The sequence below is a fragment of the Octopus bimaculoides genome, chromosome 5 (assembly GCF_046866305.1).
Source record: "Octopus bimaculoides isolate indiv1 chromosome 5, ASM4686630v1, whole genome shotgun sequence".
NCBI lineage: Eukaryota > Metazoa > Mollusca > Cephalopoda > Octopoda > Octopodidae > Octopus > Octopus bimaculoides.
Window position 1 is genome coordinate 30,578,845 of NC_142932.1, and position 27,857 is coordinate 30,606,701.

The 27,857-nt window shown below is 37.9% G+C and overlaps 2 protein-coding genes across 8 annotated transcripts; one reads left to right on the top strand and one right to left on the bottom strand.

The window, feature by feature from the left end:
* Window positions 1–1,127: 1,127 nt before the first annotated feature.
* On the bottom strand, window positions 1,128–11,285 carry LOC106869283 (PIH1 domain-containing protein 2). The gene is made up of 6 exons (XM_052967860.2): window positions 11,237–11,285; window positions 6,550–6,756; window positions 5,627–5,753; window positions 4,208–4,622; window positions 2,991–3,087; window positions 1,128–1,296 (listed from the first exon to the last, which is right to left on the bottom strand). The coding sequence occupies exons 2-6, from the start codon at window positions 6,754–6,756 to the stop codon at window positions 1,153–1,155; spliced, it is 990 nt and encodes a 329-aa protein (XP_052823820.1). The 5' UTR covers window positions 11,237–11,285; the 3' UTR covers window positions 1,128–1,152.
* LOC106869282 (uncharacterized) lies at window positions 8,368–25,881 on the top strand. Of its 7 annotated transcripts, none has more exons than XM_089352143.1 (5): window positions 8,368–8,507; window positions 14,860–14,955; window positions 18,463–18,767; window positions 21,074–21,187; window positions 23,129–25,881. In XM_089352143.1, exons 2-5 carry the CDS (start codon window positions 14,890–14,892, stop codon window positions 23,655–23,657), a joined length of 1,014 nt encoding a protein of 337 aa, XP_089208269.1. In that variant the 5' UTR covers window positions 8,368–8,507; window positions 14,860–14,889; the 3' UTR covers window positions 23,658–25,881. The 7 variants fall into 7 exon arrangements, with proteins under 7 accessions (XP_089208269.1, XP_089208273.1, XP_014770439.1 ...); XM_089352147.1 differs by lacking the exon at window positions 8,368–8,507 and adding an exon at window positions 8,649–8,953; XM_014914953.3 differs by lacking the exon at window positions 8,368–8,507 and adding an exon at window positions 9,449–9,926.
* Window positions 25,882–27,857: the final 1,976 nt, after the last annotated feature.

Sequence of the window (27,857 nt, forward strand, 5' to 3'; positions counted from 1 at the left end):
TCAGTCTAAATTTTCATGATTCCTTAACACAGCATTTTTATAACCGAAACATGGTTATGTACTAATATATCTATATATATTTCGGTGTAGTTAACTTATTTTGATTTAGATTTGTCACCCCTGTCCGTCCGTCTTTTCTAGTTTGATAAATTCTTGGCAACATATTTCACTACTCGTAGAATCTTAAGTTTTAAATGCTGTGTTGATATAATTTACTCACAATAATTATCTGCACTATCTTTTAATATGTCTTTAAATGCTGGCTTTTGCTTGGAAACGAGTGAGTTAGTGACAAGAAGGGTATCTAGCTGTAGAAAATCTGCCTCAAATCAATTCTGTCCAACCCCCAAAAGACAGGACAAATAGACATTAAACCAATGATGATGATCACAATCATGATCATGACCATGATGAACACAACTAGCAGTATATTTTTTATTCACCTACAACTCAGTCAACAATAATTCTTATTCTATCTTCTTCACTCTTTGATAAAGAAGAAGATCTCTATATGCAAAATTCTTCCTTCCCCACAGCAATGGAACCTAATGAAAACGTTGTCTATGAACTCTTACCAACACAGACCATTAATAGTTTTCCTTGATTTGAGATTTGATGCTATCTATAGGTAAATGACTGGTGGAATCATTACAGCATCAGAAGAAATGCATTGTGGTATTTCTTCCAACTCCTTACGTTCTGAGTTCAAATTCTAGCAAGGTCGACTATACCTTCCAGCCTTTCAAGGTGGATAAAATAAGTACCAGTCGTGCACTGGGATCGATATAATCAGCTTCCCCTCCCCTCAGAATTGTTGGCCTTATGCCAAAATTAGAAAGAACTATATTGAGATTTGAAGTGGCAAACTGGCAGGATTATTAGCACATTGGAAGAAATACATTGCAGAATTTCTTCCCACTTTGCGTTCTGAGTTAAAGTCCATCAAGGTCAACCCTTCATCCATTTGGAGGTCAATAAAATAAATACCAGCTGAAAACCAGGATTGATGTAATCAACTAGCTTTCCCACCCCGCCTAAAACTGCTGGCCATGCATCAAAATTTGAAACCATTATATTTAAATATATCTGTATAGGTTTACAAGAAAAAAAGAAAAAAACTCTCAGGATTTAAACTTGGGCAGAATTTTTTTTTCAAAGAGTTTCCAAATATGGTAGTCTGACAGATAAGACAGCTTTGTCTTTATGAAACTGAGCATCTGCTCTGGAGTCATCAACATGAGCATCAAGTGGTAAAAAAAGGTCATATTTTCCCATAACTGTAACCATCAGCACATCCTGAAATTTAGAAAGAAATTAAATTAGAAGGTTGGTAATTAACTATGGGTTAAACTACAATTCTAAGAGGATTATGCAGTCATCTATGTAACACTTGCTGCACTACATGTCTGTGGAGTGGTCGGCTACTTGCACGTGAATTTCATAAGCAGGCTGTTCTGTTGATCTGATCAACTGAACCCTTGTCGTCGTAATCGACGGAATGCTAGTCACACAGGAAGAACGTATGTGCTCTTGATACAATGACAAAGTTTTATAAGTAGATAAAAAAAAAAAATCTTGCGTATCAGTCTATAACGTATATATGCGTATATTTGTGTGAATTTGTACACAGGTAAGTGTAGACGGGTTAAGTTCTGCGGTAAAGGGTAATAATTTATTTTTCTAACTGTATAGCTAAATTGTCTCCCTTGCATTGATTCTATATTAGAACGGAGTCCATAATTTTATGTGAAAGATATTTATTTATTTATTTATTTTAACAGAGCAACAGAGATATTTATTTATTTATTTATTTATTTTAACAGACTCATTTTTCCTTCTAAATCTGTATATATATTTCAGCCTAAACTTCATAAACGCATTAAAAATTTCATACATTTTGTATTCGCATTCCTAAATCTATCTGTAACACAATTGCTGGAAGAAGAAGAAGAAGAAGAAGAAGAAGAAGAAGAAGGAGGAGGAGAAGGAGGAGGAGGAGGAGGAGGCGGAGGAGGAGGAGGAGGAGGAGGAATAGAGGAAGTGGAAGAAGATGAAGTAAAAGAAAAGGAAGAGGAAGAGGTGGAAGAAGAAGATAACAATGATTAAAATTTCAGTAACTTAAACAATGTCATTAATTTTCGGTAACTCAGTGAACCAGTTGTTTTAGCAGCTCATCAGATTTTATTAGTGGTGCAGTCAATTCAAAGGGGCTTCCACTCAACTTTCCATTTACACAATTTCACTTACAAAAGTTGGATCAACCCAAACTAAGATGGAAATCCCTTGCCCTGGCAGAATCAAACCCAAGACTTTTAAGATTGTAAAGCAAACTTCTTAAGCTTTCAGCCAAGCTTTCACCTTCTTGTATTATGTTAATGATACACTTGCAAAGAATATAAACATTTTAAATCTTGTCTGCTTACTAAAAAATATTAGAATAGACGACCCTTAACACATAACTCTTTTTAAGAAGCATTGACTTTCTTTTCGGTCGCTAATGTTTAATACAAATAAGATTTAGTATATGTAGCACGATGCAGCATTGAATAAAATATGTTTGTGTAAAATCATATTTAACATGTCTAGGTGCATTTGAACATGATAAGACCTGCTGCTGCAGAAACAGTCCCAGGAGAAAACTCGTCTCCAAGACATGTGTGGGCTATGAAATTTGTCATTGGATAACAGGATGCATGTGTCTCTATGTCTTTTTGCCTTGTCAATTACAAAGCAGATCTGTCATTTGCAGCTTGAAAAGAAGACAGAATATGGTACATTTGTTGATGTATGTAAAGTTTGACCAAGCTAGAATTAAATAAATTATATTGCACAAAGCAGTGTTGAATAGAATATATTCGTGTAAAGTTATATTTAATGCATTCAATGCAGTCGGATGTCATAAGACCTTCCAATGCATTCACAGCCCGATTGTAACATAACAACATTTGTTTATCAGAAACTCAAAAGATATACATAGAAGATTATAATACCTGTATGATATCAACTTCACATTCATCCCCAGATTTTACACCTGGAAGTTCAACAGCTACACACAAACTGTCAGCATTGCTATTGTCTAAAGTGTACCTGGAAACAGACAAACACATGACATCAGGGAAATGTGAAATGTAAGTGTGTGAATGTGTTTATGCCTGCGTGTGCATACCTGTACGAATGTGTGTGTGTGTGTGTGTGTGTGTGTGTGTGTGACAATATGTACTACTTGTTCTTATATACATTACATGTCACATGTGTGATGGGTTGTGTTGCTAATATTAAATGCGTGATCTGTTGCTAATATTACATTTGTAGTTAATGCTATGTTGCTAATGTTATGCATTTAGTAAATGCAATGCTGGGTTGGTAATATTACATGAGTAGTGGATGCTGCTAATGACTGGAATCTACCACTTTCAATAAAAGTACACTCCTCCAATGACAGACATCAGTATGGTACGGCCATATTTTTCCTGGACATTTTCAGCTCTTGAGAGGACTAATGTCTCAGTTATCTCAATATTTACTCTCATCCCTGCTTTGCAGCACTTGGCAGCAATCCCATTCAGTGAATCCTGGAGATAGCTTTCTGATGAACCAAGTAGCTGCATGCCAACTGCAAATATCAACCATTAATCTCTCCTGTACCCACCAAATACAAGCAGCTGAAATGGGGTTTCTCTGAAAGATCTCTCAAGTAACAGAGGGCATAGCTTGGGGATCAGTGAGTCTCTCCAGGTCAAACTGCTATCTTTCTGCATTGAGAGGGCACAGACCGGTACCATGAATATGTGATTAGAATGTCGCAGGACAGAATCACAAGACGGCTTCTTCAAACGGAACCAACCAGAACAAGATGATTAGGTAATATCCAAAGTCTCAATTGGTCATGCTTGTGAATCTAGTGAGAAAGTATAATGATGGTTGCTTGTGATAAGACCTTATCGAGGAGATACCTGAAGACTCTACTCCCATGACCCTCCCAGTAAAAGTGGGCAGGAGAAATGGACAGATGGATCTTCAGCCCTTGACAGTACCATCATCTGCCAGCAAGCAAGAAAGAATCTAAAAGACCTTTGGTTACTGAGTACAAATGCTACATTTTGTCAATTTCTTTGTAGTAGATGCAACTACTATAACAATATCATTTCAAGTTTTGATTAAAAAAAAAAGGAAAAATAAAGAAAGAAAGAAAGAAAGAAATCCAAACCTCGGTTCCTTAACTGGTAATTCTTCAATTAACTTTGGTTTTCTTTCTTTCTGGGGTCGTTCCTTGGACAGATTAAGTAATGGTAGAGTTTCTAGCTTCTCGCTCTGTTGTGGTAGCTTAATACTGTCCAGCTTATTATTAATGGCATTTCCATTTACGTCAGGAACTTTGTTTTGCTTTCTCTTACAGACTTGTTCATTCAAAAACTGCAGAAATCTTTTAATATCACCTTTGCATTCCTTTTTGTCAAAGAATGAAAAATCACTTGTAACCAAAGAGAACGGTATTTGTGCCTGGATGTTCTCTAATAGATATTCTACCAAATTCTGCTGCTCCTTTAAAAGGGATCCATTTGGTGCCAGTTTGCTGGTCAGAAGAGGATTCAGGGCAACTAAAATATGAGGCTTATTATGTTCTGGAATTAGAAAAAAAAAGATGGGGGAGGTAAATATCAAAAAGAATTCTTCAAGTGCATATCACATTTATAACAAATTTCAACATTTTTCATTATTTTATTAGTTTCAGGAATTGAACTGCAGCCATAGCAAAGTACCACCTTCAGGGGATTTTTAATTTATGATATTAGGGCTTGGCACAGTCCTCTGGCTTGTTGGCTACTGTCAAGCCTAAGTCCTCTGACTTGTTGGCTACTGTCAAATTGTCAAGCCTAAGCCCTCTGGCTTGTTGGCTACTGTCAAATTGTCAAGCCTAAGTCCTCTGGCTTGTTGGCTACTGTCAAGCCTAAGTCCTCTGACTTGTTGGCTACTGTCAAACTGTCAAGCCTAAGTCCTCTGGCTTGTTGGCTACTGTCAAATTGTCAAGCCTAAGTCCTCTGGCTTGTTGGCGACTGTTAAATTGTTAAGGGTATGTGTCCATGGAGTGCTTAGCAACTTGCATGTTAATTTCACAAGCAGGCTGTTCCATTGATTGGATCAACTGGAAACCTCGTCATCATAACTGACGAAGAGGCAGTTTAAAAATGAAGGGGATATCGATTATCCATTTGTTCATTTTGCTCTGCCTGCTTGGGGTAGTCCTCAACCACCTCTTCCATAGGGCCTTATCAGAAGCAACTATCATTACACTTTTCAGCTGGATTACCAAGTGTGACCAACTGAGACTATGGACACTAGTTGCTCAGCTTGAAGAATCTGTCTTGCGACAATTCTTTCCTACAACATTCCAATCACAAGTGTTGTACCAGAGTTGTGACTTCTCAATGCAAAAAAAAAGATACAGGCTGGAACTGGAGAGACTCCCTAATTTTCAAGCTATGAACCTTGACAAGTATGTTACTCCAGGGATCTTTCAGAGAACCCCATTTTGGTCGCTTGTATTTGACATTGTACCCTTTCAGTCATTACCCAACACAAATGACCACATTGACCAGCGAGATTACATTATAAAGTAGATACAAACTGTTTGAGTGTTCTGAATCCTCTTCAGTTTGAATAAACGAAGGAATCTCTGCAATGTTTTCTCCAAAGTTTGGTGCTGGAACCAAAAGAGATGAATATATTTCCAGAAACAAATAGTCGTTGTCATCCTACAAAAAGAAATCATAAACCAAAAGACAATAAATTAGAAACTAGTAGTAGTAGTAGTAGTAGTAGTAGTAGTAGTAGTAGTAGTAGTAGTAGTAGTAGTAGTAAGCTTGTGGATGCTGGTGCCACATAAAAGTACCTATGTTGACACCACATAAAAGCACCCATGCTAGTGCTACATGACAGCATAAGAGAAAATCTACAAAACATACATCAATCTATAATTTTGCATTCTAAAATACCTTGGATGGAAAATCACCAGGGAGCACAAAAGACAATACAAGGATTACATTATTATATATTTTTATGTCTTGCAGTTTCAATTTGGGTTGTGAAATGAAACAATTGTAGGTGAATATGTTAATTATTAAATTGATTTGTATCCATTAGATCTCTCTGTTTTTCAAACTTGATAATAATATTTGATATTTTATGATATTTTATATAATATATTCATTGAAGAAATATCTCTTCAAATTACAATATATTAAACCAGTATATCTAGGATGATAATATCCCTATAAGAGGTATGAATATCCTCATTGTGACTATGTGTGTGTGTGTATGTGTGTACCATCATCATCATTTAACACACACACACATATATATGGACTGATAGAGAGAGAGAGAAAGATGGATAGATATACATACATATACACACAAATGTATATAAGTCAAATAAATATACAAATAATTCTAAAGCAAAATAAATCTAATAACATTTTATTGATGTAAGACGTAAGAAGCATCGGTTGAGACATGAAAAAAAAAACATGATACTTTAAATGAGTGACTTACTTTTAATTTAACCTTTAAGCCAAATTCTGGTTTGGTACCATTCTTTTCTAAAAACTTATGAGCATCCTTCATCTGATTCTCAATAAACTTTTTATAAGCTGTTGGGTCACTTACAACCATGTCATCAAGCATTGACCAAATCTGCTCAGCTTGCTGGAGAACTTTATCCTGTTCAGAGTTCTGCGTGTTTGGTAGAATTGACACCATCTACAAGAGAATTAATATTATGATTTATAGCAAGATGGCAGAATTGGTAGCATGCCAGACAAACTGTTGAGCAGCATTTTGTTTGTCTTCTCGTTCTGAGCTCAAATACCACCAAGGTGGACTTTGCCTTTCATCTTTTCGGGAGTCAATAAAATAAGTACCAGTTGAGCACTAGGGGGTCGATATAATCGACTTGCCCCCCCCCCCACCTCCAAACTTCCACCCTGAAATTGCTAGACTTGTGCCAAAATTTGAAACTGATTCCCACCCATGCTAGCATGGAAGGCAGACGATGATGATGGTGATGATGATAATTAATATTCATTTCAAATTTTGGCATAAGGCCAGCAATTTGGGTGTGGGAGAGGATAAGTTGATTACCTTGACCACAATGCTCGCCTGATACTTATTTTATCTCTCACCCACCCACCCCTGAAAGGATGAAAGGTAGAGTACATTTTAGCCTCAGGCCGACCAAAGGCTTGTGAGTGGATTTGGTACACGGACATTGAAAGAATCCCGCTGTGTGTGTGTCCCACCATGGCTTGACAACCAGTGCTGGTGTGTTTACGTCCCCGTAACTTAGCGGTTGGGCAAAACAGAACCGATAGAATAAGTACCAGACTTGACAGAAAAATAAGTACAAGTTGTTCAAGGAGGTGCCCCAGCATGGCCACAGTCTAATAACAGAAACAAGTAAAAGATGTCATATATATATATATATATATATATATATATATATATATATATATATATATATATATATATATAGGCGGAGGTAAAGAATACGTACACCACCGGTTTTCGGCGTGACAAAACCCTAATCCTAACTCTAAACATTAACCACCTGGTGTACGTATTCTTTAACTTCGATTATATATATATATATATATATATATATATATATATATATATATATATATATATATATATAGTTTTAGGGAAAAAGAACCAAGGTTCATGAACTCATCGATGAAAATACTGTGAAATTTAATTTAATTTTAATAAATTGATTTTAATTGAGTTTTTACCTGTAATTTTGGATTTTTATCCCTAATATTATATATATATATATATATATATATATATATATATATATGTAGCTCATCCCCGGGCGATTTCTTTCCGTCCCCATCAAAGGAAAGCCCTAAATTGCTGTCTTACCTTAAATCACGCAAAACAGAGGATTCTGGTAAAACCGTTCAAAGACACAAGTCACAGCAACTTTTTACTTCGGTTATTTCTCAAAGTTGTTTACTAAACTAATCAACCACTTTAACATCACATTTATATATATATATATATATATATATATATATATATATATATCTGTGTATATTGCCACACCGGGCTACGAATTGTATTATTTACACGTATCCTAGCAACAGCTAATCATGTCCCCCACCACCACCACCACTACAGTCATGACCAACAATTGATACCCTCCCCTACTCCCCAAACTTCTACATCACATCGTGACACGAACGAAAAGGTCAGATCCGGTTGTACAGCGTACACTCTTCCTTTACAGAGTTCGGTGATGTAATATTTGCCGGAAGTCGGTACGGTGAAAACAAATTCTGTACTCCAAAGGTATTATATACACTGAGCTGTATATTATATATATATATATATATATATATATATATATTTATATATACATAAACACGTTTATATATACACACACACGCATCTTAGATCATAGTGTTCGAGATTCCATTTTCTTTGATGTTTATGACATAAAGCTAACGGTAAGTATTGAGGTTTGTGTGCTTTCTTGCACATATATATATATATATATATATATATATATATATATATACATATATATATATATATACATATATATATATATATGTATGTATGTATGTATATGTGTTTATTATATCTCTGTATATCGTCCTTCAACCCTCATTTAAATGTCTCTTCGACCTACTCTTGTAATGTTGTTGCTTGATTTATGCCGGTAACTCTAAGTTGTTTAGTTGTCCAGCCCCTGAAAGAGCAAACCAATGATCGAACACATTCCAGCTATACCATCCTATATATATATATTTTTTAAAAGGATCCCTTGATCCCTAAAACAATATTGGCGGCATTACCTCACATCCTTTCTTCTATTAAAACAGCAGGATGCGATTTGAGGGAAAATCTGGGTGCAATTTTTAGCGATTACTTTATAAAGAGACTCGCCATTGTAAGAAAATTAAATTAATCTTTTTTTATATATCTTCATTAATAGATCTGACTTTGAAAAAAATTATTTAAATTTCTGCTTGCAAACATGATGCAAAACATCAGTTTTGCCAAACAAGCATTTAAAAGCAATTTACCCACATAAATACGTGTGTATGTGTTGTTTTCATGTTTAGATATCTGTCTAGCCATAAGACCCTTACAGATACCTGTTCTATATGAGTGAATGTGTGTCTGTATCCTTCTTACCGTTTATATTGAAATGTACATCTAGCAATATTTCTGGCTTATTGTAATTGAAAAAGGACTTCGTTGTTGTGGTTTAGCCCCAAGAAAGGCTTGATCCAACAGGCGTGTGATCAAAAGCATTCGAGTTATGATCTTTAATAAAAGAAACCCCGGATTACATTGTTCAACGTGTCCTCATTTTATTTGTTCGTTTGTTTGTTTGCATTATGTTTCGGATGGAGACTTAACTGCTATTTCTAGCAAATCTATATATATGGATAGGAACACCTTTGTTTAAATTCAGTAACAGTATCTGTTAGGCGGGATATGATCGGTGAAGTCTAACCCCGGCTTTTTAATTATCGATCCTGAAAGAGATTAACGACAAAATCGTCTCCGTCGGGATTTGAACTCCAATCTTTTAGCCAAGTGTATTTGATATATATCTTTGCCATCTGCACCAACGATTCACACATTTAACTGGAGCACTTGGTGGTATGGTTTCCAATTATTTTTAGTGTGACTTTGTCAAATCGATTTTCTGTTCGACGAAACCTACTTATTACATTTTATAGTATATTATTTATATTTTATGGCATACAAATGAAATTAGTGACTGTTCAAGAATTTATCCAGCTAAATATAATTGTGCAAATTATATGCTCAGTAAAGCTATTGAGTGGGAATCACGAGCTTCGTGCAAATAATATACATGCATGCATGTGTGTATATATGTATGGATGTCAGTAAGTACACTTCATTCGTCATCGGGAACGTGGAAATTTTTAGTTGCAACGTAAGAACCTCACCTTATAACATATATGTATGTATGTGTATTAGATAGATAGATAGATAGATAGATAGATGTGTGTGTGTGTGCGCGGTTTGTTCCCTAAGTGCGTTTTTATTACTGATTGTCGATTAGTTGATTTGTTTTACATTAAGAAATTCCAAAGTTTAAGCCGAGGAAATCTTGCTTACGAAGAAAGAAAGAAAAGACGATTCATCAGTTTTGATTTTAGAGTGAGGAGTGAGTGAAAGAGAGGGGTCGGCATTTTAAAAATGGCTGCATGGTGCTGGTGTAGATTTCGTTAAATCATCATTATTATATTTCTTTACGGAGTCCACGTATTATGTACATGTTGGTTGGTTTCTATGTCTACACCTGCTACATTCACTCTACTAATCTATTATCAGATGTTACCGTGTAAGCCACCAGTCTCTCTTCCGGTGCCAAGATGCTATAACCGAATTCCTCGTGACACCGCAGACATACTTCCATCCGTTGAGATGATTGTGTACACTCAGATAAATAGATAAGCTTTTCTTTATCTAAACTGATGCAAGATCACAACTAATTCTCACCCGATTTTCACAGCTTCGTATATACAACATGTGTGCTCTCGGCAGTCTTACTACACAGATTAATTATATTAACAAAAAAAAGTCTTGCAATGTACTGATTGACATTTGTCTATAGAAAAAGGGTGAGATTTATTCAATTTTGGATTATGACTTTATTATGTCTTCGGTAGATTTTGTCACGGATAGTCTGTATCTGTGTTATTCTCCGGCTTCTTATATAATATACATCATCATCATACACTATTGCACTGATATGAACGAAAAACTACTAATATCCAGTGCTCGTTTATATATATATATGTGTGTGTGTGTTATGCAAACGAGTAAAGCATTACTCAATATAAAGTTGATAAATCTCTTCGTTGCTCATCGGAATTTCACACTTGTGTACGATCGTTCAGGCTGTGTCGGAGTAAATTGTGTGTGTATCTATGTGCATATGTGTGTGTGTGTATCTGTGTACATCTGTGTGCTCTTTTAAATAACCCAACAACCCCGTTTATAACGAATGCTTGTATTTTTAAACTAGGTCGTTGGATAATTTTTTTTTATGTCTGTGGCCCAGTGGGGCAGTATATTTCTAATTCACGGTTCCCATTATATTATTTATTCGTGATGTGCCACAATACTAACAAATATTTCAGTTTTACTATTGAATTGAATCAGTTATTGAATCCTACTGGCAACCTACCTGACACTTCAACTGGTTCCTTGTTATCAGCCCAGCCAAAAGCCTAGCAAAGAACCAAACTCTTGGTGATCATTCTATTAGAGAACTAAACCCCACTGAAATCACAGCTAACTGTCCTAAGTAAGGAAAGAACATATTAGATAATTTAACCCTACATATTCATGAAAAAATGAACTGGTTGCTTCTTGAAAAACTCTGATCATATGTCTGCTTAATCAGGATTGACCTGATACTGAGCTACAACCTGCTTTTGGTCTTGTGGTGCCAACCTACTCAAGACATCCCCAGATCTGTGTTACTGACCCACCCAAAACTCTCTACATTAAACTGCATGTTTAACCTTTTAGCATTCAGATTACTTTGTCAAAAGTCATGCTTATTTATTCACATCATTTTGAATGAATCATGCATTATTTTGTAGCTTTGAGATCTGGATGTGGTAACTGTTAATCTTTACAATGATATTGTCGGATTGGTGTGATAAGCCAGGTCTGGCCAGTTTGAATGCTAAAGGGTTAAATGAAAATCTCGTTACACAATAGATGCAAACATGGCTGTGTGATTAAGAAGTTTGCTTCCTAACTATGTGGTCTCGAGTTCTGTCACACTGTGTGGTGACTTGGGTGAGTGTCTTCTTCTATAACCCTACATTGACTGAAACCATGTGAGCAGATTTGGTAGATGAAAACTGAAAGAAGCCCATTGTGTGTGTGTGTGTGTATATATATATATGTATATGTGGGTGTGTCTGTGTCAGTGAGAGTGGTAAATGAATGCTACTGTCCACTAAGCTCTGTCATTCATTTCCAATCTTTTGTGAAACACATGTCTGGCCATGGAGAAATATTGCTTAGAAACAGTTGAGGGTTGGTGACAGGAACTGCATCTCATCGTAGATAATTTGGTTCAGTGAGTTTCCATCCACCCCCTGCAGCCATGGAGAAGTGGACATTAAAACGATGATGTTATGAATGCAAACACAAAGGTGGTGAGTTGGCAGAGTTGTTAGCACACCAGGCAAACTGCTTAGTGGTATTTCTTCCATGTTTACAGATCTGAGGTTGATTTTGTCTTTCATCCTTTCGGAGTCAAAAAAAATAGTACCAGTTGCATACTAGGTTCAGTGTAACTGACTTACTATATATATATATATATAGCCTTTGTGTTTGTCCCTCACCCTACCCAGCACTTGACAACTAGTGTTGGTTTATTTACATCCTCATAACAGTGTTTTAGCAAAAGGGACCAATAGTGTGTATCAAACTTAAAAAACAAGAACCAGGGTCAGTTTGTTCAACTCCATCAAGATGATGTCCTTGCATGGCTGCAGTCCAACGACTGAAACCAGTGAAAGATAAAGGTGACCAAAAAAATTATTTATATTTTGTTAATAGGCGCAGGAGTGGCTGTGTGGTAAGTAGCTTGCTTACCAACCACATAGTTCTGGGTTCAATCCCACTGGATGGCACCTTGGGCAAGTGTCTTCTACTATAGCCTCGGACCGACCAAAGCCTTGTGAGTGGATTTGGTAGACAGAAACTGAAAGAAGCCCGTCGTATATATGTATGTATATATATATATATATATATATATATATATATATATATATATATATATATATATATGTATTTTTGTGTGTCTGTGTTTGTACCCCCACCATCGCTTGACATCCGATGCTGGTGTGCTTACGTCTCCGTAACTTACCGGTTCCTCAAAAGAGACCGATAGTATAAGTACTAGGTTTACAAAGAATAAGTCTTGGGATCGATTTCCTCGACTAAAGGTGGTGCTCCAGCATGGCCACAGTCAAATGACTGAAACAAGTAAAAGAGTAATTCTTATATTAAGGGTAGTGTTTATTAATGGAAATCTTTTGGGGAATTTGACAGATTTTTTTTCTGTTGTTCTCGAGAAAGTAACAACTTGTTTCACCTCCTCTCTTCCACTCATTTTATATTATCACTATCAGTCTTTTTGATGTTTTTATTTTTTTTATTTTTGCAACTCACATGTTACATGGCTCCCCACTATTGATTTTCTTGTGACACATCTCAATCTGTTGTAATTTCATTTGTAAACTCCACTACTGAGATCTAACATCTGGAGAATCAGAAAAAAAAAAATAATAATTTAAACTAATCCACACAATATTTAATGTCCTTTTATGTTCTTTGTTCTTCGTTATATCAAAGATGGCTAAGATTCAGGATTGGCACCTTTACCTGATGACTTCAGTAATGGTTGATAAGATCTATCCTTGCCAGGTATCCTCTCCTGTATGTAGGGCATGCATGGGAAGGTGTGGCACTTGAGGTTATTTGTAGCTCTGCTTTATGGAGTGAGCACTCTTCCTCACCTGCTGTAGCTCTTTTTCTTTTAGCTGTTTGGGCACCACTGTGAACCAGTCTGCACCAATTGTGTTGGTATTGGGCGAGCAGCTCTCTCAAGTCAGCCATGATGTTTGAATTCCTTTAGAAATACTTTTAGCCAGTCCTTGAACCTCTTTTGCCCATCTCCCTGGCCAATGGTGCACTTTCTCTCACAAAGTTATCCAAATAAGAACTTCCTTGGGATGCAGTTGTCTTTCATGTGACTGACATGCCCACCCCATATCACTTGGACCTTCTGAAGGAAGGTGTACAGGTATCAAATGCTGGCTTGTTGATGCACCTCAGTGCCAGGAATTTTGTCCTTCTGAAATACTTCATGTAGAAGTACTGGTATTAGATTTTTAAATTGAGTCCTGCAGCCCCAAAAGAGTTGACTGTCTCATAGTCAAAACTTATTATTTCCTTCTAACCACCAGCCCTCTACTAAAGTTTTTGTCTTTTAACTCTTCTACTATTTTTAAAAGGTTCTAAAATCCAAACAACCTTCACTCTGTTATAAGAATCTGAACATTTTCTGCTCATGGCCCTGCTCCAAGACTAAATGATTTTTTAAAAAATTTCATTTGCTTAATTAAGATCCAGTAACTTGGTAACTGATCTCCTTTAATAATAAGGAACAAACCTCTCTCTCTCTCTCTCATATATATATATATCTGTCTATCTCTATCTGTCTTTCTTTCTTTTCTCATTCTAAATTTGAATACCTTGTCAACCCATTCTTATCATTTACTTGGTGAAATTATTTCTATTTTTAATATTTCCATTTATTTTTAACACTTGTCTTCTGTTTTTGCATCTTTTTCTTTTATAATTTGTCAAACTATATCTGTGATTCAGTGCATACCATGTCTCCTTACTGGACATATTATTATTTGAAATATTTTTTTTGATTTATGTGACTAATCAATGCTGAATGGACTTTCGGCATTGATCAGTCCACATTTCAAGTTACTGTGTGACAAACTGTGATTGCTCAATCTGTTAGAAACAGCAGCCAAGTATCTAAAACCATACCTCATTTCAAAAAGGTGGAATGGTCATGGCTCGACTGTCTTTGAACATAGATCTGTTGGATCAGGGTTGACTTGAGACTGACTGACATCCACAAATCTAAGCAATTTCATGTGTTTTTTTCTTTATATTGTTTTTTTCCACCATCATACAGTTTGTCAGTCTCTTTTTTAACTTCCAGAATATCTGTAGGGGCTCATCTAAATTTTGTTTCTCTTTCAGAATCTTGTTTGTTTTCTGTAACCCTTAAAAATGCTGCACAGATCTGCCAAAACCCTGCTACAGAATGTTATACGTCACACTGACACCCATAACAGAGTGAGTACATGTTTGATACCCTTCTTAGTTTTCTGTGTCGTTCTTCAAATATGGCAAATAATATATGAGATTAGGCTTTCTGTTTTTATTATCAGTTTCAACCAGGGGAAGTGGCCATCCTGGAGCACTGCCATTAGCATTAATGCTTGTTTATCTTAGACTCCTTTCTCAGCCCTCTTTCTGGAATCGGTCCTGAGGAAATAGTGAGTTGGACAGAGCTGCCCTTCTTTGTGTTTCATGCCCTGATGTGAGTTCCTCTGGTGTATTAGATAAACATTTGTCTAGTTGTTTTTTGAACACATTTACATCTGTACCTTGTAGATCTCTGAGGTCATTTGGCAAAGTATTGAAAAGCTGAAAGTATTTGTACCCTAAAGTACCGAGTCCTTAATCTGGATGGAGAATGCAAAATCTTTGGTATTATGCAATGACACCTATACAGTGACTGGTATAGCTTTCAGTCTCAAAGTTTGGTGCTAGACCTTCCAGAATCTTATATATATATATATATATATATATATATATATATATATTGGTTGGCGTTAGGAAGGGCATCCAGCTGTAGAAACTCTGCCAAATCAGATTAGAGCCTGGTGTAACCATCTGGTTCAGCAGTCCTCAGTCAAATTGTCCAACCCATGCTAGCATGGAAAGCGGACGTTAAACAATGATGATGGTGAAAGGAAAATGGACAACAAGACCAAAGATGGACGAGTATCTCAGGTCATTTAGAATATTTAATAAGAGTAAGGTGAATCAAAAAAGGAGAATTAGAAGTAGTTAACGTCTTACAGCTGTTTCTGGGATGTCCCAGGTTACAGGGTCAGTATCTCCATACACTAGGTATTCTGTCATCAGAGACAAGGTGTGTATGTAGGGAAGTTCCAGACAGAGAAAACTGGTTGTTGGAGGGAAAAGAGAGAACATGAGATGAGCAGAGAAGGTACTTTCCTGTATTCCAAAATGCTGGCATTTATCTGTGTTTACAGTAAAGCTTTTCATGAGGATCGTAAACAATAACAGAGTGCTTCAATTCACATATAAATTGTACACTGATTCTACAGAAACATGTATAACAGAGATTTAACATAACCTCAATGGAATCAGAGATAATCTGTATGTCTGGGTATGAATATATGAGGAGTAGTTTTTCCTTCAAATATGTTGTACTCAGAATATGACTATAACTTCCTTTTCATAATTTTCTGTATAGCTTTTCATGCTTATGAATTTTACTGAGTGAAGTACTCTCAGAACATTTTGGAAAGGGGTTTCAGGGACTAGCGTCCCTGCTTTCTTGAGCTAGTTTTCCACCACATTTCTTAAAAATCGTGGTAGAGGCCTTGGTCTCGAGACCACTCATGTCTAGAAACCAAGGTTGGGGTTAAGCAAGGGCATGTTCCCCGTAGAAAATCCTGCTCCGAAAAAGCCTCATGATTTGAGGTAGATCCAGCCACCCCTGTCAACAGGGCCAAAACCCGGATTTAAAACACTGGATGATGAGGCAGATTTTCTATAGCTGGCTTTCCTTTCCAAATATGGTAATAATCCCCATATCTGTTGAACAACAAGCGTCCTAGATACAGTTAAGCTGTGAACTGGATGCAAATGACACGTTTTTGAATGAGCCTTTTGTTACATAGATCACATAACATGTTAGAATACATCATGAAGCCCACACATACCTTTGTGGTTCACTGCCTAAGTGGAAATACAATCTCCTTTGCACAAACTCACTAATATACGTACACGTCACTCCATGTATATTCTCTTTTTGTCTTTTACTTGTTTTTGCCATTGGGCTACAGCCATGCTGGGACACCATACACACACATATTTATTCTTTTACTTGTTTCAGTCATTTGATTGCAGCCATGCTGGAGCACCGCCTTAAAGGGTTTTCTTAGTCAAAGAAATTGACACCCCAGGACTTATTCTTTGTAAGCCTAGTACTTATTCTATCGGTCCCTTTTGCCAAACCGTTAAGTTACAAGGACATAAACATACCAGCTTCAAGTGTCAAGCGATGGCCAGGGGACAAACACAAATACACACATAAATATATATATACAACAGGATTCTTTCGGTTTCCGTCTACCAAATCCATTCACAAGGCTTTGGTCGGCCTGTGGCTATAGTAGAAGGCACTTGCCCAAGGTTCCACACAGTGAGACTGAACCCAGAACTATAATATATATATATATATATGTGTGTATATGTATGTATGTATGTATGTATGTATATAGGCACAGACATGGCCAGATGGTAAAAATGCTTACTTCCCATGTGGTCTTGGCTTCAATTCCACTGCATGGCACCTTGAGTGAGTGACTTCTACTATAGCCATGGAGAAATATTACCTTGAGAACAAGTGTGGGTTGGTGACAGGAAAGGCGTCCAGCTGTAGGAAAATCTGCCTCAATAAAAGTGATATATATAAGTGTGTGTGTGTGTGTGTGACAATCACCTTCATTTCTTTGTCTACCAGTTTCTTTCACAAAATATTAGTTGATCCACAATTGTACATATAAAATGCCAGCCAGCAACGTTCATACAACAGGACCAAACCTCTAAAAATGTGGCTCCAAAACAAATTTCTTAACCACACAGCCATTCCTGCATTTATACTATTTCAATCATGTGGTAGAATCGTGGTTGTGAAGTGTTACACAACTATACAAACACTCAGCCTATTCTTTGTGTTTCAATTTTTTTTCTTTTCTTTTTTTTTTATTATTAAAAAGCTAGAGTTTGGAGCAGAAGAGGTTTCTTACATTAAATCATAATGGAAGGTTTTAATTTTTATATGAACACTATATAATATGATGAGGAATGCTGTGCCAGAGAACCACAGACAGATCTCAACTAGGTTGATATCAACAGGATTAAAATCCATCATCAGCATCATCATCGTTTAACGTCCACTTTCCATGCTAGCATGGGTTGGACGATTTGACTGAGGACTGGTGAAACCGGATGGCAACACCAGCCTCCAGTCTGATTTGGCAGAGTTTCTACAGCTGGATGCCCTTCCTAACGCCAACCACTCAGAGAGTGTAGTGGGTGCTTTTTACGTGTCACCTGCACGAAGGCCAGTCAGACGGTACTGACAACAGCCACGCTCAAAGTGGTGTATTTTATGTGCCACCCGCACAAGAGCCAGTCCAGGGGCACTGGCAACGATCTCGCTCGAAAATCCTACGAAGGCCAGTCAGGCGGTACTGGCAACGGCCACGCTCGGAATGGTATATTTTATGTGCCACCCATACAGGAGCCAGTCCAGGGTCACTGGCAACGAGATGCTGAGATATTCTGTGCAAACTTAAAAGTGTGAAATAAGTTTCTGTACTTGAAAGCTTGACATCAGGACACCACTCCTAGTGTTTACAAAGTCATTTACATTTAGTTTTTCACAAATGCTATCAATTGTATGTACATAACTTATGCATTATTTATACTAAATGGGATGTTTTTTTGTTTTTTTTTTTTGTGTGAAATTCTGTTCAGATTGTGGAGGAGGCTGAAATGTGGCGACAGAAGGAGAAAAGATCACAACTGTCCAAGAAAGACAGAGAAAAAGACAGAGGTGGAGAGAAGGATAAGGATAAAGAAGACAAAGATAAGAAGTCTACTGATGTGTTCTTTGAGGACACCCGCAAGTCCTTTCTCTATGATAACCGTGTGAGAGATGACAGCATATCATATCGGAGGTATCGTGCTCATATGGATGACGAGCCAATTCCATCATCTACCACTCGTAGTACATATTATACTCGGCAGCTACAACGGGCTGAAGAGAATGATCCTGGCAGGTGAGGCTTTACATCATTTTCTCCATGTATTTCAGCTCTTCAGCCTCTCATTGAAGAGAAGATATTTCTTTGCAAATCCTGCATCTTGATAACTAGGCTCGTAGCACTTGTTGCTGCTAACTTCTCTAAATTTGAAGGACAAGTGAGAAGAACTGGCTGTACACAAACCATAACCCCCATAATAATTATTTCTACTCTAGGTACAAGGCCTTGAAAATTTTTTTGAGAAGGGGGCTAGTCAGTCAATTACAGTGACCCCTTTTCCAGTGTATAACTGGTACTTATTTCATCGACCCTGAAAGATAAAAGCAAAGTCGACCTAGGTAGAATTTGAACTCAGAATGTAGAGTTAGGCAAAATACCGCTAAGCATTTCACCCAACATGCTAACGATTCTGTCAGCTCACTACCCTCATACCCCCTATAATAATCCTTTCTACTGGATGCACAAGGCCTCAGATTTGGGGAAGGGATTAAGTCGATTACATCAACCCCAGTACGTGACTGATACTTATTTAATCAACCCTGAAAGGATAAAAGGCAAAGTCAACCTTGGCAAAATTTGAACTCAGAACATAATGGCAGACAAAATACCGCTAAGCATTTCGCACAACATGCTAACACTTCTGCCAGCTCAACGCCATCATGCCCTCTATAACAATATTCATTGTACTGGTTGTTCAACAAACCAAGTCACTAACACTATAACACTTTCTTCATAAACCCACTGGCAATAGGAACTGAGGTGACAGAGACAGGTAGAGGAAGCTGCTAGAAGTCTTGAGTTTTGATCCTCAGGTGATGGTCGTTTTCCACACTGATCTAAGAACACTGTTCAGCTATGTCTTCCTGAGCCCTCATTCACTGAATTGATGAGAAAGTGCGCTATTTCGGATGTACACTGCTTCAGATGCAGTTTGAGGAGATTCAACTGCTGTTTCTAGCAAGATAAGTGACCACATATAAACTCCTTCATCAGCTCTGTCTAAGTTCACTTGATTCTCTCTCTCTCTCTCTCTCTCTCTCTCTCTCTCTCTCTCTCTCTCTCTCTATTATGGCTGTTATTGGGGACATCATTTTTACAACAAGATACCTTTCATATAGCTAACCCCTCAACTCTTAATTGAACTAGTGTGTGTCTTCTTCAGAGGTTCAACACCACATTGATTAAAGCTGTAGTTAAGTTTTGAACATTCATTTGTCTATACTGCCATGGATGGAGTGGTTCTTTGAAGATGGTATTTTTCAACAATTGGATGAGGCCCTGACTGACCCCTATGCTGGTGCCACATAAAAAGCACCCACTACACTCTCAGAGTTGTTGGTGTTAGGAAGGGCATCCAGCTGTAGAAATCCTGCCAGACCAGGCTGGAGCCTAGTGCAGCCTCCTGGCTTGCCAGTCCTCAGTCAAACCATCCAACCCATGCCAGCGTGGAAAGCAGACATTTAAACAATGATGCAGAGATGAGACCCTTCCATACTGCCAACCACTCAGCCCTGAAGGAGGGAGTTTTTATGATTGAGTTGTCTGTAGGCACTGTTTTATGACAGGTAGACAGACAAGTTTCATTGTCGCCTTTCACAAGGCACAACACACTAGCTGTAGTTATAGTAGAATTTAATTGATGAACCGACACACCTACTAATCACTAACTGTAATTAGAAGATGTGTGGGAATAGCTACCCCACCTAAAAAGAACCGCTAATTGGCAGAATCATTAGAGTGTATAGAATGTTTCATGGTGTTTATTCCAACTTCCTGCATTCTGAATTCAAATCCAGCGGAGGCCAGCTTGCTTGCTATTATAGTGTGTCTTTCCTATTCCTGAATATAACAGTGTCAAGCTAACAAAGCAATGAAGGAGCTTCTACATGGTCATGTGACCTGCTAGTAATAGTAGCCAAATACCCCCTCATATCATATCCTCCAAGTTTGGAAGGAAAATGATGCACTGGACAGAAAGTTCTAGGCAAACAACTTTCTTATGTGCCTAGAACTACTTTTTTTGTTTTTGTTTTTTTTTTTTTGTGGCATTGGCTCCAGTGAGCCCGCCCCCCGTAACTTGCAAGAGAAAGAAAAGGCCCCCTTCAACTGAGGGAGATATAGTAGAGAGGGAGATGGCTTTATGCCAGCTGCGTAAATCACTGTGGCAACTGGACAGCCATGGGGACCTTGTAGTTGAATGAAGTCTCAAATGTTATCTGCTCCATTTAATGCCTACAGCCATTGTGTCCTGTCATGTGGTATTTAATGGAGTTTATGCTTGTGTAAAGTTTTCTTAAAATTTCTTGTCGACCATTTCACAGGTGGGGTCACAGCGGTTATAAGGAACTGTATCCAGAGGAATTTCGCAGTGATCGATCTGAAGATGAAGAGAATGGTCCACATCACCGCCGTCACAAAAGAAGAACAAGAAAAAGGTTTGTTATGAAGATTTTCAGATTTTGTAGAACTGGAAAAAAATGTTTCCCCATGTGGTTATGAAGCTCACTTTGCGACCACATGGGTTCAGGTTCAATCCCACTGCACAGCACCTTGGCAAATGTCTTCTACTATAACTTCAGGCTGAGTAATGCCTTATGATTGAATTTGGTTGATGGAAACTTTGTGGAAGCCCATGCTTGAGAACACTTGTTGAGTCAAGTAAAACCAATATCATAGCTGTGGCCAGTGGCACAACTCAACCAATCGTGGCCGATGCCAGTAACCCCTGACTGGCTCTTGTGCCAGTGGCACATAAAAAGCACCACCCAAACGTGATTGATGCCATGCCCGCCTGATGGCTCCCATGCCAGTTGCGCATAAAAAACACCCACTACACTCTCGGAATGGTTGGTGTTAGGAAGGGCATCCAGCTGTAGAAACCTTGCCAGATCAGATTGGAACCTGGTGCAACTGCTGGCTTTCCAGACCTCAGTCAATCTGTCCAACCCATGCCAGCATGGAAAACGGACGTTAAACGATGGTGATGACTCTCATTGTGACAAGAGTAAACTCTTCATCTGAAGAATAAATATTGATAATTTCCTCAACTGTAAATAGTCTGGGCCTTATTTGTTTACCAGACGAAGTGCTGGGTTCATCACATGTTCCCTTCATAGCAAAATTCCATTGTTTTTGTTTTCAATTAGAAATAAAAGTAAACAACTGCTGTGCGAGAAATCTTTAATAATGGGTCATTAACATCTCGATTACAAAGTTGCAATGTGATCACTTGTCTAATTTTGGTGTTTTATTTTCTTTTTCTACATGCTTTGTTCATTACCATTTTAACGGGATTCCAGTAGCAATTACAATTATGCTTTCCCCGCTATACTGGAGGCATGGTGTGATAGGGTTAATAATCATCATCATCAACATTTAAAATCTATTTTCCACGCTGGCATAGTTGGATGGCTTGACAGTGACTGGTAAAGTCAAAAAGCGGCGAATTGGCAGAAACGTTAGTACACCGGGCGAAATGCTTAGTGGTATTTCGTCTGCCGTTACGTTCTGAGATCAAATTCCGTCGAGGTCGACTTTACCTTTCATCCTTTCGGGTGAAGTACCAGTTACACACTGGGGTCGATGTAATCAACTTCATCCTTTTCTCTTTGTTTGTCCTCTCTATGTTTAGCCCCCTGTGGTCAATAAAGAAATAAGAAACTGGTAAAGCCAGGGGCCACACCAGGTTCCATAGTCTGTTTTGGTTTGGTTTCCCCTACCTAACGCTGACCACTTTACAGAAGGTATTGGGTGCTACACTCTCGGAGTGGTTGGCGTTAGGAAGGGCATCCAGCTGTAGAAACTCTGCCAAATCAGATTGGAGCCTGGTGTAGCCATCTGGTTCACCAGTCCTCAGTCAAATCGTCCAACCCATGCTAGCATGGAAAGCGGACGTTAAACAACAATGATGATGATGATACTTGCAATGAATTTCAAGCCACTAGACATAAAGAAATGTCACAATTGTCCAAGCAGTGTTAATGCAGACAACAAATGCACATGCACATCCACCCACATATGTGATGAGCTTCCATACAGTTTCTGTCTGCCAGATTTTACTTCCAAGGCATTAGTCAAACCTAGGTTTTTTATATATATATATATATATATATATATATATATACACACACACACATACACACACACACTTTTACATTTCTGTAGGTATTTAATTTTTGTCACCCATTTTCACTTCAGTTTGAACAAAAATGTAATTGATATCAGCTGTTGTTGTTTTTAATTTGTTTATAATGTCATGGTTGCTGTTGACCTAAGTAAACAATATGTCTGTTTGGTTACTGGTATATTAGTTGATAATTATCCCATGTTGTTTATTTCTATTACCCCTAATGTTATGCTCTTGTGTATTTTGGTAGACGTAAAGAGAAGAAGAGGAGGCATCATTATCGGTCAAGATCTGATGACAGTGATAGTGATTGCGAGCCCCGTCGCAAGCGTCGCAAGAGCACTGGATGCAGCAAACACAGAAAGCATCGCAGGTCACGGGATTCTTCAACAGGATCGGAAACAGTTCGGTACATCCGGCGGAAAATGCACAAAGAAAGACGTCACCGGAGACATAAGTCTGAGAGATTGTACGATACCGAAATTGATATAAAACCTCGACTGCCCATCATCTCTGGTAGCCAGCAGCAACAGCAACAGCAGTCACTACCACCACAACAACATCAGCAACAAATACAGTCATCCCTAATGGGACATCACAGACGCAATCGACACAGTTCAGGTGCTAGGGACTCTACATCATTACGTGAGCACAAACAGACACGTCACATGTCTTCTGACAACACAGACTCGGGGGCTGAAAATGATGGACCCAAACGGCAAAAGTTCCAACGTGATTATTCTTCATCTGACAGCGAGGACAGTTACTGTTTGTCTTAGTGTGTATGTTGTGTGCATGTTAGTGCATGTCTGTGTGCATCTTGGCAGTTAAAAAATTTTTTGCTACAAAAAAAAAGATTAACCCCCCCCCCCCAACCTCTGCAATGCCATATCCTTGTCAAGTCATTCGGTGCAACTGAACTGGCTAAAACAAAACAAAAACAAAAAAAATCAACATCCTGGAAGTGTTTTATCTCATCTCTGAAATGTGGAGTAACTGGTTAGCAACGGAAAAAGAACCTTCCTGGCTACGGTAAAAATGTTTCCAGATTGTTCTGTCAACTTTTTTCCTTTAATTCTCTGCAGAAACAGCCAAATTGCACTTCAGTCAGTCACCCCAATCCACTGAATTTCTTTGTTGTAGATTGATTGATTGATTGAGATCTATTATTGCTGCTATCATAATTAGTCCATTCCATATGCCCCGCAGACAGTTTTTCATCTCACTCACTCATTCAATACCTATTTAAATATACTGAATTATACCTACCTATTAATATTGGTTAAATGTATCTGATACAGTAAGGTAACATTTTTTGATGGGATTATTTTTCTCTTATGAATTTAAATTGGACATCTTTTATTTATTTATTTGAAAGATTTTTATTATTTTTTGTTAATTATTTTCCCTTTTGAAAACTATGGAGCATTCTTTGATATGAAGATGTATTTTGTAAAGCAGTAGAATATTTTTGATGGAATTTAGGAATTTTTTTAGAAGTGTGTTTAAAACCTGTCCCCCTGTTAAGTATAAGGCGTAAAAAAGAACAGAAATAACAAAACAGACTGTAATATTGTTTACCTGTTCTTGTGTGGATTATCATCATCATCATTATTATTATTATTATTATCATCATTAGAGCAGTGGATTGGCAGAATTTTTAGCATCAGATTTATCTGAGTTGAAATCCTGCTAAGGTCAACTTTGCCTTTCTTCCTTCCAGGCTTTATGAAACACAGTATCTCTGAAGTACTGGGTTCAATATAATTGACTATTCTTTTCTCTCTACTTTCAAACCTTCTGTCTATATAAAAAGAAACATCTTTATCATAATTATTTTCATTTTACTGTCTTACCTACATGAAATGGTTATAGTTTTCCAAAGAACCATTTAACATCAAACCATTTTTTTGACTCAGTTGAGGAGCATCTAGTCAGCAAACACAAAAACATCAAGAATATCTCCTGACTTCCGATATCCATTCAAATGTTTTTCCTCTTTGTAATGCAAATGAAATGAAAGGAGGTATTTGCTGCTCAATAATATCTCATAAATAATTTCATTACTCAAAAAGAAGAAATTGTATGACTTGGAAGTTGGAATAAATAACTCATTCAAGCTAAACTACTTTAAAAAAAATAGACCATTATTTTCAAGGGATACAGGGGGGGAAATGTAATGCTGGTAGTTTCAATGACAAAATAAGACGATTTAATGCAGCTGCTTGGAGGCAGACTATTTGGCACAGCTAACTGGACATTCGATGTAACTTGGCAACAATACTTTATGCTGCTGGAAGCAAACAGACACACATACACACGTGTAAAAATATACACATACAAATAGAGAGTAGTAAAGAGAAATAACAATTTATTATTGAACACAATTGATATAACCGCTTTCCCTATCGTCATACTCATAAAGACAAATATGCTCATACACATTAACAGGAAGAGAACAAGAGAAGCATCCAATATCAAATAAGTCAGCAATGCCAAAATGTCTCTAGCCCTTTCAGTGATGCCTTAGTGAAGATAGCAAACGTGGCGTCATCGTTAAATGCTCGCCGTTCATTGGGTTATCTCCCCTACCGCCGGGTTATCCTTCATCTGTCTTATCTAAGTTTCTTAACTAAATCATTCTCCATTCCAAAATGTTAAGGTAACCATTAGAAACATAATTGATATATTCTGCCTGTTGTGTGTCATAATCACAAATTAACTGAAGCAATATGTTATACCCTACGTTTATGAATACCGGTTGTCATTTACTCTGCAGAGAAAGTTGACCTACAACTTTGTTTTATCACATGGCTGCATAAGTCTATCATAACTGTATGGATACATTAATTCTATTTAACCATCATAAAAGTCACGTTTTACGAATACATTACAGAAAAAACACAACTTGTTTATATATGACTATTTCATCTGAATTACCATGCCAACTAATTTCAATGTTTGCCAAAGAAGAATAAACAAAGTCCACACCATAACCCGTAACTTTTGTTTAGTTAATTATTTTTTTAATTAATACCTCTTAATACGTATTACATTTTTTTTTCCAGTTAGTTCTATCTTTTGTATATTTTTACATTTAGACGCAGACATGGCTGTGTGGTTAAGCAGTCTGCTTTCCATTCATATGGTTTTGTGTTCAGTCCCACAGTGAGAATCCTGAGCAAGCATCTTCTACTATAACCCTGGACTAATTGAAGTCTTTTCAATGGATTGGATAGATGGAAACTGAAAGAAGTCAATCACTTGTGTGTCTGCTTGTCTTTACATGTCACGATAGTTGGGTTAGACAGTTTGACTGAGGACTGGCAAGCCAAGAGGCTGCACCAGGCTCCATTCTGATCTGACAAGGTTTCTACAGCTGGATGCCCTTCCTAATGCCAACCACTCCAAGAGTGTAGTGGTGCTTTTTACGTCCCACCAGCATGGGGGCCTGTCAGGCAGTATTGGCATCAACCACATTCAAATGGTGTTTTTTACATGCCACCAGCACAGGAGCCAGTCAGGCAGCACTGGCATCAACCACACTTGAATGGTGCTTTTTACATGCCACCAGCACTGGCATTGGTCATGCTCAAACGGTACTTTTTACATATTGCCAGTCAGGCAGCACTGGCACTAGCCATGACTACGATTTCACTTGACTCAACAGGTCTTCACAAGCACAGCATATGCCTGGCGATTGAAGAGTACTTTTAAACAGGCCAGTTATGCAACACTGGCATCAGCCATGGCTACGATCTCACTTGGCTTGCCAGGTCTTCTCAAGCACAGCATATCTCCAAAGGTCTCAGTCACTTGTCATTGCCTCTTTGAGGTCCAACATTCGAAGGTCATGTTTCACCACCCTTTCCCATATCTTCCTGGGTCTACCTCTTCCGCAGGTTCCCTCCACTGTTTGGGTGTGACTCTTCTTCACACAGCTGTCCTCATCCATGTGCAACACATGACCATACCAGTGCAGTCATATCTCTTGCACATTACATCTGATGTTTTTTATGTCCAACTTTTCTCTCAGGGTGCTTACACTCTGTCGTGCATACACACTGACATTACACATCCAGCAGAGCATACTAGCTTCATTTCTTTCGAGCCTACACATGTCCTCAGCAGTTGCAGCTCATATTTCACTGCTGTGTAGCATGGCTGTTTGCACATATGCATCATCCATTCTACCTTTCACTAGCAAGAGGCCCTTTGTTACCAGCAGAAATACAAGCTCTCTGAACTTTGCCCAGGCTATTCTGTATTCTAGCAGCTTTGCTCTCATTGGATCCACCCCTGCTACTGACTTGCTCACCTAGGTAACGGAAGCTATCAACTACTTCTAGTTTATCCCACTAGCATGTGATGGAAGTTGTTTTCTGCACATTTTCTATCTTCCTAGTTAACCTTCCTTTGATATTGCTGCACCTCTTACATGTTCATAGCTTACACAAGGTACATCTTATGGAGTTTCTACCTATGCCTTTTCCATAGATTGGGCAGGGCCATCTACCTGAAAGGATTTGTGATTTGTCTGCCTTCCTACTTACTAAGACTGGTTTTTGCTAGATTAACTCTAAGGCCCTTCAATTCTAGACCTTGCTTCCACACCTGAGACTTCTTCTCTAGTTCCGGTAGTGACTCAGCTATTAGAGTAAGGTCATCAGCATAGAGGAGCTCCCAGGGGCAGCCCATCTTGAATTCCTTTGTTATTGCCAGGAGGACTATGATGAAAAAGAGGGGGCTGAGGCCTAATCCTTGGTGGACCCCTACCTCTACCCAGAATTCTTCACTGTACTCATTGCTAACCCTCACCTTACTGACAGCATCCCTGTACATGGCTTCTACAGCTCTTATCAACCACTCATCTATCCCTAGTTTCCGCATTGACCACCAGATAATGGATCAGGGGACCCTGTCAAAGGCTTTCTCCGTGTCAACAAAAGCCAAGTACAGAGGTTTATCATTGGCTAGGA

Bases quoted from the DNA above. Each gene is read 5' to 3' on its own strand.
- LOC106869283 (XM_052967860.2), bottom strand. From the start codon at position 6,756: ATGGTGTCAATTCTACCAAACACGCAGAACTCTGAACAGGATAAAGTT. The intron at 3,088-4,207 runs GTTTGGATTTCT...GTCTGTTTCCAG, and splicing joins TTACCAGTTAAGGAACCGAG to GTACACTTTAGACAATAGCA. The intron at 1,297-2,990 runs GTATTATAATCT...TCTAAATTTCAG, and splicing joins GTGAAGTTGATATCATACAG to GATGTGCTGATGGTTACAGT.
- LOC106869282 (XM_089352143.1), top strand. From the start codon at position 14,890: ATGCTGCACAGATCTGCCAAAACCCTGCTACAGAATGTTATACGTCAC. The intron at 18,768-21,073 runs GTGAGGCTTTAC...ACCATTTCACAG, and splicing joins GAAGAGAATGATCCTGGCAG to GTGGGGTCACAGCGGTTATA. The intron at 21,188-23,128 runs GTTTGTTATGAA...GTATTTTGGTAG, and splicing joins AAAAGAAGAACAAGAAAAAG to ACGTAAAGAGAAGAAGAGGA.